The 12,893-nt window shown below is 31.8% G+C and overlaps 2 protein-coding genes across 6 annotated transcripts; one reads left to right on the forward strand and one right to left on the reverse strand.

The window, feature by feature from the left end:
* The first annotated feature begins 4,325 nt into the window (after positions 1-4,325).
* LOC108324623 (antifungal protein ginkbilobin-like protein) lies at positions 4,326-4,787 on the forward strand. Its single transcript, XM_017557566.1, has one exon. The coding sequence runs from the start codon at positions 4,326-4,328 to the stop codon at positions 4,785-4,787; it is 462 nt and encodes a 153-aa protein (XP_017413055.1).
* A 587-nt stretch (positions 4,788-5,374) lies between these two features.
* Positions 5,375-9,138, reverse strand: LOC108325157 (F-box protein At2g27310). 5 transcript variants are annotated; one of them, XM_017558174.2, is made up of 2 exons: positions 8,818-9,138; positions 5,375-6,680 (listed from the first exon to the last, which is right to left on the reverse strand). In XM_017558174.2, exon 2 carries the CDS (start codon positions 6,662-6,664, stop codon positions 5,543-5,545), a length of 1,122 nt encoding a protein of 373 aa, XP_017413663.1. In that variant the 5' UTR covers positions 6,665-6,680; positions 8,818-9,138; the 3' UTR covers positions 5,375-5,542. The 5 variants fall into 5 exon arrangements, with proteins under 5 accessions (XP_017413663.1, XP_052731378.1, XP_052731379.1 ...); XM_052875418.1 differs by having other exon boundaries at positions 5,375-7,733; XM_052875419.1 differs by having other exon boundaries at positions 5,375-7,740.
* Between the last annotated feature and the right edge of the window lie 3,755 nt (positions 9,139-12,893).

Below are 12,893 nucleotides of genomic sequence, written 5' to 3' on the forward strand. Positions count from 1 at the left end.
CAGTGAGCAATTGAAAAGCAACAGAAAAAGAAAAAGAAAAATCAAAAGGAAAGAAAATGAAAGGAAAAAGGAAAAATAAAAAGAAAAGAAAATAGAGCTCACTACAAGGGAAAAAGGTTGGGAAAGATCTTCTTGAAAAGAGAACCTGTGAGTAATTGATAAATTCATAAATGTCTCTCTTAACTCAAGGAATTTTGCTGACCAGAAAAACCAATTTCCTTCTTAGCCCAACCAAGCTACAAGCCATAAAAATCTCTTGTGATGACAACTTGCTTGTAAGTCTGTTTGATTGTAGTTAAATGAAAGGCAAAGCTAATTTGTGTGACATTATGATAGCAGAGTGAAAAAAAAAGCACCAACACTATACACCTGTATGTGAGTGATACACTTGTGAGTACTTGAGTGAAACACTTTCCTTGGTGAGAAGTAGTTCTTTGAATTTCTGATTACATCTCTGCTTGGTTGATTGATTATTCGTAAGGATAGCATCTGTTGAATTGTTTGAGCATCACTTTGAGTTATTTGAGAGAAAGCATATGTGCATCTTGACTGACATTCTTATGATGAGCTGATTGAAGTAATGATTTGTCTTGGGAAAAAGATTGTGAAAAATTGTTGAACCACTATGATAATTGTTAAGAGCTGAGTTACATTCTTTTTTGCTTGAGGACAAGCAAAGTTCTAAGTTTGGGGTTTTGATAACGGTTTAAAATATCGTTATTTGTTATATAATTTTTATACTAAATGCACCCTTTTTGACTTAGAAACTTGCTTGGACTCCTGTTTTTTCATTAAGTTGTGTGAATAAGAGAGTTGAGGTTGAATTTGATGATTTTATGACTAATTCCCTTTGTTTTGATAGAAAATGAGTTAATACAGGAAGCAAAGATGAAGTGCTAAGGAGATAGAGCTCAAAAATGCTTGGAAAAGCACCAAAAAGGGGAATCGCACGAAGCTTGGGCGCCCTGCAGGAAGCTTGAGCGTAGAAAAATTGACATTCACCGCCCGGGCGGCCTCCTAGGCCGCCCGAGCGTTGGGCCCCGAAGCCCGGGCGTCCAATTGAAGGCTCAAGCCCTACGGAAATCGACGTCCACCGCCTGGGCACCCTAAATGGGGCGCCCGAGCGTCGCGCGTTGCAGATCCGACCCAGTTTTTTGCTCTATTTCGACTCTTTTGGACCGGGCCCTGTTTCTACTCTTTTCCAACTTTATTTAAAGGACCCAGGCACTCTAGGTTTTGTATCTCTGGCTGGAGCAACACAACAGCACACTCTTCCACTCTCTAAAGGTAGATCTGGAGGCGGGAGCTTCCTGTTCTACTCTTAGGGTTTCACTATCTCATGCTTTTCCATTATTCATATAGTTTCTCCATGTTTATGGGGAACTAAACTCTATTCGTTGTTGGGGAATGATGTAACCTATTGAACTCTCATGTATCTCATGTATTTGAATTAATTCTTAATTTATATGCTTTTGCATTAATTATTAGGGAATTCATCTGTTTCAATGATTGCTCTATTTAACTCATTTAGTAGCATGATTTATGAATTGCATGAGTGCTGGGAGGTTCCTTACAATTCAGGTTTTTGTTGAATTCTCCCAAGGGTAATAATATTTCTCAAGGATGAGGGTATGAATACTTGGTCGTCTTAAGCTCTTGATCTTCAGACTTAATTTTCTAGGAACGCTAGGAATTGCACGAACTAGGAATTAAGGCAGGCTTATTGCGTCGAGGGATCGGGTTCTAAGTAATTTAGTGAGTGACGTTAATATTAATGTAAAAAGAAGAATTCTTATATACATGAGAGTAAAGTTGGTGAAATCAAACCCTAACAACATAATCATCTCATTTTATAAACAACCTCAGTTCATCTTTGTGTTACTCTACTATTGATCAATTTGCATTCATATTTAATTTTATGTCTTTGCATTTAAAACCAACAATCTCATTTTATTTAAGTCTTAATTAATTGAGTTATCTCACAACTGTTTAGTGCCGAGAGTCTTCAGGGATACGATACTTGGTCTTACCATTTTATATTACTTGTGCGATTCGGTACACTTGCCGATCCATCAACAAGTTTTTGGTTTTGTTTCTGGAGATCAAAAATATTTTTAACACTTTCGTTCTTGCATTAATTCTTTAATTTCCTTGCAATCCTTTATCATTTTCTTGCACTATAGCTATTGTATCGGTATTGAATTTCTTGATTTCAACCTTTATGCACAAAATTTCTAGTTGTGCACATCTTAGTGTTAGGTTTTTTTGTCAAGAACCTAAGTCAGTGTCAGCATTCCAGTTCATGACACCTTATCCTGAGTCAATGTCGACATTCCAGTTCATGACACCTGCTCTGATTTGATTTATATTGAAAACTTAAACCTTATGAATTAAATTTAGTGTAGTTAGGAGTGTAGTTTAGTTTATACCGTAGTTTAGTTCAATTTAGTTCAATTTTATACAGTTCAATGAAGTGCAGTTTAATAAAATAAAAAGTAGTTCAATTCAGTTTGTCTGAATTACTTTCTAGTTTAGTACAGTTCAAAAGAAATAGGTTTTAGTTCAGTATAATTTTTATCAATATAGTTCAATACAATTCAGTTTGCCTAACCCTAGAACCTAGTCCTTAAAGGGCCACACACTATGTTAAGGTCCATCCAATTGGTTCCCTACGATTAAAAACTAATTTCAATAGCTCTTATAGTCTTTTGTTTAGTTAATCGAGAATACTAATTGTTAGTATTTTTTTATGGAAAGAATTGAACTCAACCTCTCAAACTCACCATGTATCTTTTAAATGTTAGTGGGAGAGTTCAACTCACAACCTTTCTTTCTCATTATCAACTTTAATAAGTCAATCTTATATCTCTCTTTGTAATTCTGGTATCATGTTCAATTCATATTTTCATCGAGTAAACCTTATTTATGAAAACAATACCTTAACACCAATTAATGTGATCTTGATATATTTCTTATAATCAAATTCTCCTTAAACTAGAAATAAGTTATTCTCAAATAAAATTTTATGAAGTAAACTTCGTAATGCATTCCATGTGTTATGCATATGACTAACAACACAGATCACCTGGCTAGGTCATTAGTCAGCTAAAAGTTGATCAGTATGGCCAAACCCATCATAAGAAAATAGGTTGAAAATTCTAAGACATCCCACTAAAGATACCTACTAGTTCTTTTTTTTTTTAATTTTTAATTTTGTTTTGAGCTTTTTAATTATATATAAATGTACATATTAAAATAAACTATGAATATTTTTTATCTTTTAATTAATTATTTAATATCTCTAATCAAATAAATTAAAATAATTATTATCTTTATATATTAAATTTTTATATTATAATTAATAATTAGAACTTTAATTTGTAACGGTTAATAATTTAAATTATAATATTATTATATATTTTTATTTTTCAAATTATATAATACACACACAAAAATTAAAATTATTTTTTATTTTAAAAAATATATATAAGATACTATTCTGTTCCTTTTTTACCTATTAAATTGATGGGTCAAGCGAAATGGACCAGAGTGATCTAATGGGTCAAGTGAAATGAACCAGAGTGGTCTAATTGGTTGAGAATTTTAATCTATCCACCAAATTTCAGTGAGTTGATGGGTCAGCATGCTAGACTAAACCAATTTTATCATTTCTAATTACAAAAGTAAATATGAAAGTTTTTATATTTAACTAGTCAATTAATTCTTTTCACGAACGTGTATTAAAATTATTAATGTTATATTGTAATAAGTTTAAACAGATTTTAATTTTACCATAAATTATAATATAATAGATAAACTAAAAACATGTTATATGTTGATTAAAGACCTGTAAAAAGACATAATCCAAATTTTTGGCAACTTGTCCAGAGAAGGAAGAAGTCACTTACGTAATTTCCACATGGATTACTTTACTTTTCTTAAACAGTAGACCAAAACGGCTAGTATTGTTTATTTTCAAACCACTTTTGTCGCTTCTCTTATCTTAATAATACATATGTTTATGTTGTTTGCTCAATAATCAACTATTAGTTTGTTAATCATAGTGGCAAACACATTAATACAAATCACAAAAGCCTTATTAACTAACCGACAGAAAGAACTATAAGAAAAAGAGGACAATGAATCTATTTCAAGAAAGGATAATTAAGTACTCACTCTTGAATATTGGAACGCGAATGAAGACAATCACGCGAACTGCAACTTGATCATAAGAGAAATTAAAAGTAAATCAGTGAAGAAGACTCAAACCTACCCACAAATTATAAACTGTGTCGTTGAAATTAATCGAAGAGCATAGTATTAAGATGGGCATAGTATTAAGATGGGCATTTCTTCCGAAGTTAATCGAAGAGCATAGTATTAAGATGGGCATTTCTTCCGAAATTGCAGCAACTTCGATTGTTTGGCTGTGCCTGTGGAGTGTTGCTGACAGTGTTCTCAACACGAACATCACTGCCGTTCTGTGCAACGTTGGTGGGTACACCTCAGGTGATCCTTTTGCTGTCAGTTTATCATATGTTGTTGAAGAATTGGAGAGAGAGACTCCATCGCAGAAAAATTACGATTACTACAACATTTCTCCATATCCTAATGCCTTTGCCTACGGACATGCCGCTTGCAACCTAAATCTCACAACCTCTGACTGCAAAACCTGTCTTGGTGTTGCCAAAACGGCCATGTTCAACGGATGTCCCAAACGGATAGGAGCTCGCTCGGTGCTGCATGATTGTACGATCAGGTATGAGCAGTACCCATTTGACGATTAGAGATACAGAATTGTTGGAGTTTTTTCTCATGTTTCCACCAGAACCCTTTGTAAGCAATGAATCTGTTTGTGTACCACAAAAATGCTTAGTAATAAAGTCAAATACTACCTATTCTATTCTTTCATGATCAACTCTCATTTTGATTTCAATTTGCTTATGTTGTTTTGGGTTATGATTAATTTACTTATTGTGGAAGGCAAACTGAATTACAAGCAGGAAGGTAAAGCTTCAGTGATAAAGTTAGCAAAGTGCGTGATTTAATTAACTTAATTTGATATGAGAAGATATATTTTTAGTATCAATCAAGAGAAGGTCAAGTTTGATAAGTTTATATTCCTGCGTAAACATTTGAACAAGTGTTAGATAACATAGACATATAATTAAGTTAATTCGGGAAGTTAAGAAGAAAGTAGCTAAGGTAATGTCTTATTTTGGAGAAGATTATCTCTAAGTACATAAATTGGATGGTAAAGTGATAAATTGTCATATAAATGAAAATAAGTTAAATTTCAAAATTTGAAGAACATGAAAGAGCTTCCAAACAGTGAAAATATTTTTGTAATACCAGCTCCCGCTGATACCGTCAATTTGCAGAAGGTTCAAACCAAGAAAACTTCAATTCTCGCAATGAAGCTGTCTTTGATTATTTACTTTATTTTGAAATCTTGTGTTACATAAGAGGAGAGCCAAAGCTGATAATATGTTGTTAGATCAACATTAGCTTATTTCAGTAAAATGAGCAATGCCTTACCACATCACAAAACATAGTACCAGAATGTCATTACAGCAAAAATGCTACTTAGAATACAAATTGTATCAATCCTACTTTCGTTTCTAATCTTTTCCTCTTTTAACTTATTTTGCATTTTTGAGTATGCAAGACAAGATTCAAGTACTTCACTGTAATTTGTGCTTCTTCGGCAACTAAGTGCTTTCTTAAGAATAAGCAAACTTTTCCTCCCATTAACATGCGCACCTTCCATGTCTTCTAACTGCATACTCAGCTCTGTTGATCTAAGAGTTGTTTGAACCCCCTCTTGTTCAGTGTGAACAACTCTAAACTTCATAATAAAGATGCACTGCACTACTTGAGAAGGAAGAACTTCCTTGGCAGAGAGAACAGATCCAAAACGAAAGACAAAATCCTTGTCTGTTGGCCAATGTCTTTGTCCATCTAGAGGGCTCCAGCTAGCAAGATTAGCAGATCGCTTAATTTTCTTGTTTACTATGATCCAACTAAGCAAGAGACCATCACGAAGTTCCCGCCATAGCTTCCCATCTTTCTTTTCCCTTTCCATAGAAGTAATTGGTGGCAGTCCATCAGAAACAGAAAGGGTAACCACACCATCATTGTTATCATCTCTATCAGCACAACTCAGAAGATCAATCCGGAAAGGACAGTTGTAGAACCACCCATTATAGCCATTTGCGTTTGGAATTCCCCATAGAACTTTGGAGCAGATTGGTTTCTCTTTGAACTTGATATCCACTATGGAAACAAAATCGGATGGAGAGATGCTTTCCAATTCATTCATATCCCCATAATATTCAGCCTCAGTCCAATCATCAGGGTACTCATGATATCCGTTCCATTGATACTCTCCAACCTCCTTGATAACAATAAGAGGAAAACAATCTGCGTAGAATTTTCTGAATCCACCAATAAAAGATATTAAAATTTTGACATCTTCCCTGTTTGTTGAAGGCCACATTGAAGAACACACATTTTCCCATAAGATCTCTTCTTTTGAGATGGAACAAAATGATGTACAAGTGCAAGCTGCACAAGCCAACGTAGGGCCGTCAAGACGTCTTAATATGTCGTAAAAGAGGTCATTAATCAATGAGGCAATACTCTCAGCTGGAGCAACTGCCATAACAATAATCCTGTGACTGTCATAGAGCATATTTCAAATCAAAATAACTAACACAGAAATGTAGATAAAACAGGTTAACCTTTTTACTACATTAGCCAATAATGGAGCATAATTTAATGTTTTGGAAACATGGTAATCTCAATTCTGTAAATACTAGTGCCTAACATAGTGTTCATGAGGACCAGTGGAAACCAGTTAGTTTATCAGTGCCAACCACCAACCATTCAATCCAAACTTCATTGATGACTACAAGATAGCATAAACTTGTCATATTAAAATAGCTACTACTTCAATTTTATTTTATTGTGAGAGTAACTGACCTTCTGAAGTTTCTAAAAGTAGAATAAAATTAATAAAACTTCAGTAATCTAAGAAACTTAATTGCGAATTAAAAGGTTGGAATTCAAAATAAATCCGAGCTTTCTAAAAACTAACATAATAAGGCATGTTGTATCAATACAGCCTGCAACATAGGAAGAACTGTAGATTTTGCTGTTGTCAATAACAAATAACGTCTCTTTTAGATACTCCAGCACAGAACATCTGATTGAATGTAAACTATTACAGATACTACTTCAAAGCCTGCACGAAATAATGCACGGGGAGCTTGCTATTTAAGTGTCTATTATTGACTAGTGGAGCCATGTGTCTGTTTTAGAACTTGTGACGATAATATCAGCACTGAATTAGTTCTTAACAAATTAAATTAGTAATAAAAAGTAGCAAAGTACTATATCCCTTCCAATAAACATTCTCTTCACGGGTTTGACTTTGAGAAAACACTATATAGCAGAGCAGAGACTGATTATAACATATCATTCAATACTAGGCACACAAGAGGAAAATTCCATATCAATCATCTGTTAACTTTGATATCCTAAATAGAATGTTGGAGATCAGGGTTCCAATGACATAAGATATTCAATTGACATCTTAACAGCAAGATCAGCATGTACTTGTACAAATCCATGAGGGTCAATTTGCATTTAATTGATAGCGGGACCTTCTCAAGGTATCAGAAACCAAGATTTCCAAGATAATCCATACATCGAACTCTGGCTTGTAAAAGCTGTGCACTGAACTTGATTCAGAGGTTTTTGTTTGAAACATGTCAAAAATTAAATTGAGAGAAAAATAAACATTAAAGGAAAACATCAATACGAGAAAGAAAGTAAATGAAAGCATTTTCCTTTACTAGGATTATTAATTATATTAAATATTAATAGTTACCTACAATTTTAGCACTAAAAATATAAGAAAATTCAGAACAGATTTTGACTATAGAAATTTTCAATTCGATTAAAAACTAAGAGTTGAAAAATCCAAACCTAGCGTTTAACAGATGTCAATGATTAAAGTATCAAGTTAACCATCAAATAAGGAAAGAACAAAATTTCAGTACGGTACTTTAGGTAGCTTAGGTACTATTCTCTGGTTAAAGTTGAAGTTTCAGACTAGAAACTTTTGGTGGATAGAAAAGAAAAGAAAGGGTAATAATGCATATTTCCCCTTTATTAAAGAAATACTTGTAGAAAAAAGAAATCTTTTTTTTTTTTTCTTTTTTCCGCTTTCTCTTCAATTCAAATCTAACATTTCCCTTCCTTTCTTTACATACAACCAGGCAGACTAAAAAGCACTGATTATAAATAGAAAATGGCACCAAAAGTGCTACACCAAAGTTTATCCGTAAGAAAGCCATCAAGCTAGGTATGTCTGAGCTGCATTTCATACATTAAGTTTAGAAAGCAACTTTTACAATGCAATTTGTTTTCCTCTGGACTCTTCAAACTACTACTCGAATAAAAGTTGTGAAAGACAACCATTTAACAATTGGGTCTTAACCATTAAAGAAACACGCACTTAATAAGTAACCTGCAACCCTTTATATGACTGCAGCAGAATACCCTTTTACTTCATCAGTTCAACATTACAAATTGACCAACAACAGGACTCCCTACTATTAAACATAAAACATAAACAACCAATAAAGATAAACAAGCATGAAAACGCCACCTTATATATGCGAAATAACCAGAAATGCAGTCAAATTCAGAATGTAAAAATTAAGATACATTGAAAATAACAGAAGTGCTAATATCTAACTTAAGCATACCAAAATTACAAGTTGGGAAATATGGGTTGTCAGTAGTCACCTTAAATATCCCACATGAGTGATGATCAACAAAAGAAGCTGCTAAAAACAGAAGAAGGGAGACAAGAACAAATGGGGAAGGAGATATAAAGAACGAGAAAAAAAGAACTGATTTTGAAGAAAACCCAAATGAAAATATCAGGATTTGGGAAAATTAATAATGTAAGAAGATTGGTTTAAGGGTCACAATCCATTGGGTTTGGAGTACTGTTCTTGTGTTCTGGTTCTTAGTTGTTCTCAACTAATGCTTGAAAGCACAGGAGCAACCGCATGAGAGGTCAACGATTTCATACTCAACTCTTGAGGTGAACGCCATGCACTGCCCCTTCCATTCACCACACAGATTTTGCCACGTCCCAAATCTACTTTAAGCAAAAAAATCTTGTAACGCAAGTTGTCACTTGGATCATTTTAGGGATGCACGAAATCGTCAGAAAGAGACAATTAATTATCCGGTTGATTAAATTTGAATTTTATTAAGCAGACTCCATCAAAATATAATAACTTAGTCTCTCTGCTTGCACCATGGAACAGTGTATTGGATGAAAATAAGGGAATTGGAGAGCATGATTCTTATTTGTTGAAGCTGATTTGGAGGTATTAAAGAAAAGTTTTATGGTTTCATTGCTTCTTTTAAGAAAAATATGTTGTTAAAATAATTAGTGTTTTTTATATATTAATTATAAAACATCATACTTGATTATGACAGTTTTTTTTATAATATTAATAATAATAAATAAATTTATCTTATTTTTCATTTGATTTTTAACTAAATAATATATTTTTTGATTTTCTTCTCTTTCTTTTTATCTTAGTTCTCTCTATTAAATGGAACATTCATATTTTACTAACTGATAATCTGTTACTTTTTTTATAAAAAAAATATAGAATCTATTATAATATAAAAAATACTAAAAATTTATTTTATTATTCATTTTATTTTGTTAATAAGTATCTCAAAATTTTAGTTTTTAGTCATTTAATATTTATTTTGATATAAGAAAAATATATATTAATAAATTTATTTATTTATTTATTTATTTTATTGACAAGTGTCTCAAAAAGTTAATTTTTTTACTCATTTGATATTTTTAATATTTATTTTGTTGTCAAATATGCATAAACATTATTTTACTTTTTTATTTATTTATTTATTTTCTAAATTTTTTTTATTAATCTTTACTTTTCTATTACATGTGCATAATGTTTATTTTACCTTTTCATTCATTTATTTTATTCTTAAACAAATTTATCTATATTATTTTTTTATTTTTAATTTTTTTTTAACTTTTAACTAATTGGTCATTTAATAAATTATTAAATGATAACTTATAAACTATAAACTTTCTTATATTATTTTTTTCATTTTCAATTTTATCCATTTATAATCCTTTTATCACTAATAAAATTAAATAAAATATATTTTATTTTTATTTCTTAAAATAATATTATTTTAAAATATTATATATATATAATATAAATTATTTATACTTTGTCATTTAAAAAATTGTATCTAAATAATTATTTTATTTTTGTAAGAACCTAGAAAATAAAATATTATAGTTGATAGGTGTTTTAAATAATGAGACTCGTGTATTTTATTTTAAAATAACTCGATAATATAATAATTTTTTAAACTCGTCTCATTACTTAAAATACAAATCATCTCTTTAAAAGTCAATCTCTTAGTTTCATCTCACTTCTCTTTAAGATATATGACTACTTGATCATCTATTCGATAATCGGAAAGTCCCTAGGAGATCACAACTGAGGAATATCCACTTCTATCTGATCAGATTCTTTTATAGAGCAAGTAAATTTTGACTCATTTTTCTCTTTCATTTTTAGTTTGAGATCATGCATAGTGATCTTTTGTCGCATGTGTTTCATGACCTCTTTTCCTAGTTCTTTGTTAATATGAGATCTATCACAATTTGATGATTCATAGGTGTTTCTAGAGTTCATTGTTCGGAAAGGAAAGGGTGTGCGTTCTTAGATATCCATAGCTTTGGAGGTGGGAAACTAGTTGTTTAACTTTGAATTAAGTTGGTGGTGTGAGTTTGGTGTTTGTATGTATGTTAAATTGAGTTAATTATGATTCCAATAGTTATGTTAGTGTTAGTTCATTTCATATTTGAATGATTAATTTCTGGTCTAATGCAAATTTTGATGTTATATATGTTATGGATTATATGTTATGGACTTATATTGATGTTTGGAGTTGATTGCAAGGTTTGTGGAGTAATGAGTTAATAATCAATGGGTTTTGAAGGTTAAATAGAGCTTTTAGAGGTAATTTAATGAAATATTGGTCTAAAGTGAGAATCTGTCATGTGTGACAGTTATTTGGGTCTTTAATAACTTGTTTAGGATGAGAGTTATCTGATATGTGATGTAGAATAGAATGGTAGTCATTATAGTGCTTTTACAATGTTGTTTCAAAGGTAATTTAGGGTCTTGATAGGCAAAAATCTAAAAGGAGTAAGTCTGAAGTAAAATTGAACTTTACGGTATGCCTTTAGGTGATTTAAAACTTAGTTGAACTTTGATAATGGTAGAAATATGATGCAAAAGTGTTTCATGGTGGATAGGTGGAGTTTAGCTCGGTTGGAGCTAGTTTTAGGAGTTTTGACTAATGAGTTTCCAAATTAGAAGGTCTAGGATAGAAAGGATGGTTTGGGGTTGGTTGTTGAGTCATTTATGATTTTTTTGTTACCTTGGTTTACTAAAATTGGTGTTAGAAGAAGTAAAGATGATTTCAGGGAGAAGTGGATTTGGTTTGGAGTGGTCAATTTGAGTTAGAGGTGTGTTTTCTGAGGTTTCTCAGTTTCCAGAGGGTTTGAGGGTTAATGAAAGTTGTGTAAAGAGTGTCCAAAGTCATGCTATAAGAGTATTGGTATATGTCATGGTGTTGAGCGCCACTGTCATGATGCCTAGGCGCTAAATCACTAGAATCCTCGCGTTGAGTGCTACTTCTTGAGCGCTTGAGCACCAACTCTTTGGGTGTTGAGTGCTAGCTTTGGGGTGCCTGAGCACCACCCTGTGTGTTTTCAAAAATAGGTTTTATGTGGTTTTTGATGACTTGTTTGGTTGTTCCTGGTTCTTTTGTGGATGTTCAGTGATCTCATATGTTTGTATGAAATGTTAATGTGAAGTTATTTCAATGGTTTAAAAGTTGTGGAAATAAGTTCCAAGGAGAAACTTTTTGGTGATGATTTCAAGTATTGTTAGTATGAATGCAGTAGGCTCAGTCTTGAGAGTTATCTTGATACTCTAATGATCATTCATTCTCAAGTAGAGTGGATTGACACATGTGGTGAAAGTAGCAGGAGGTCTTAGTCTATGTGCTTCCTGTATGGTCCAAGACGCAATACAAACTAAGCTCGTGAGTGCAGTAGAGTCAAACCCATTGACAATGGCTTTGCAAAGTAATAGCGGCCACCATAAGTGCACAACCCGCCATAGCTCGACATTCATACTAAATCCAAATAGTCTAGTCTAGGTCCTTGCATGTTTAAGATGTTTAGTTTAATTCATGTGATATATGATTCATGTATGAAATATTTTAAGTGTAATATGAATTGTTTTGTATCTAACTTACCTTTTTTCTTTGTGTTTCGTTGGTTTTCTCTTGTGCTTCGATATTTTGGCTATGATCATACGGTAGGTGTGACAGAGGACAACGATGTGATTGAGGACAATGATGTGACTGTAGAGCAAGCTTTGGAGGGAGGATCAACATATGTTTAATTTTCCTTAGAATAGTTGGAATGTATATATTTTTGCTTAATTATGTTGTATATAAAGTTTATTATTATAGTTATGTTAGATGACCGAAAATAACTTTATATTTCTTATTCGTCGACTATTCTATTTTATTAAATATGTAATAGTTCCTATATAGTTTTATACTATATTTTGATGTTATAATTTCAATATATTTATTATTAAAGAATAATTTGTATTTAAAATATTAACTTTTTTTATATTTTTTTCATTCTTAATTATATCCATTTCTAATTTTTAATTACTTTGTCATTAATAAATTATTAAAGAATAAAATGTATTAAAGTATTA

The sequence above is a fragment of the Vigna angularis genome, chromosome 3, assembly GCF_016808095.1.
Source record: "Vigna angularis cultivar LongXiaoDou No.4 chromosome 3, ASM1680809v1, whole genome shotgun sequence".
Classification (NCBI taxonomy): domain Eukaryota; kingdom Viridiplantae; phylum Streptophyta; class Magnoliopsida; order Fabales; family Fabaceae; genus Vigna; species Vigna angularis.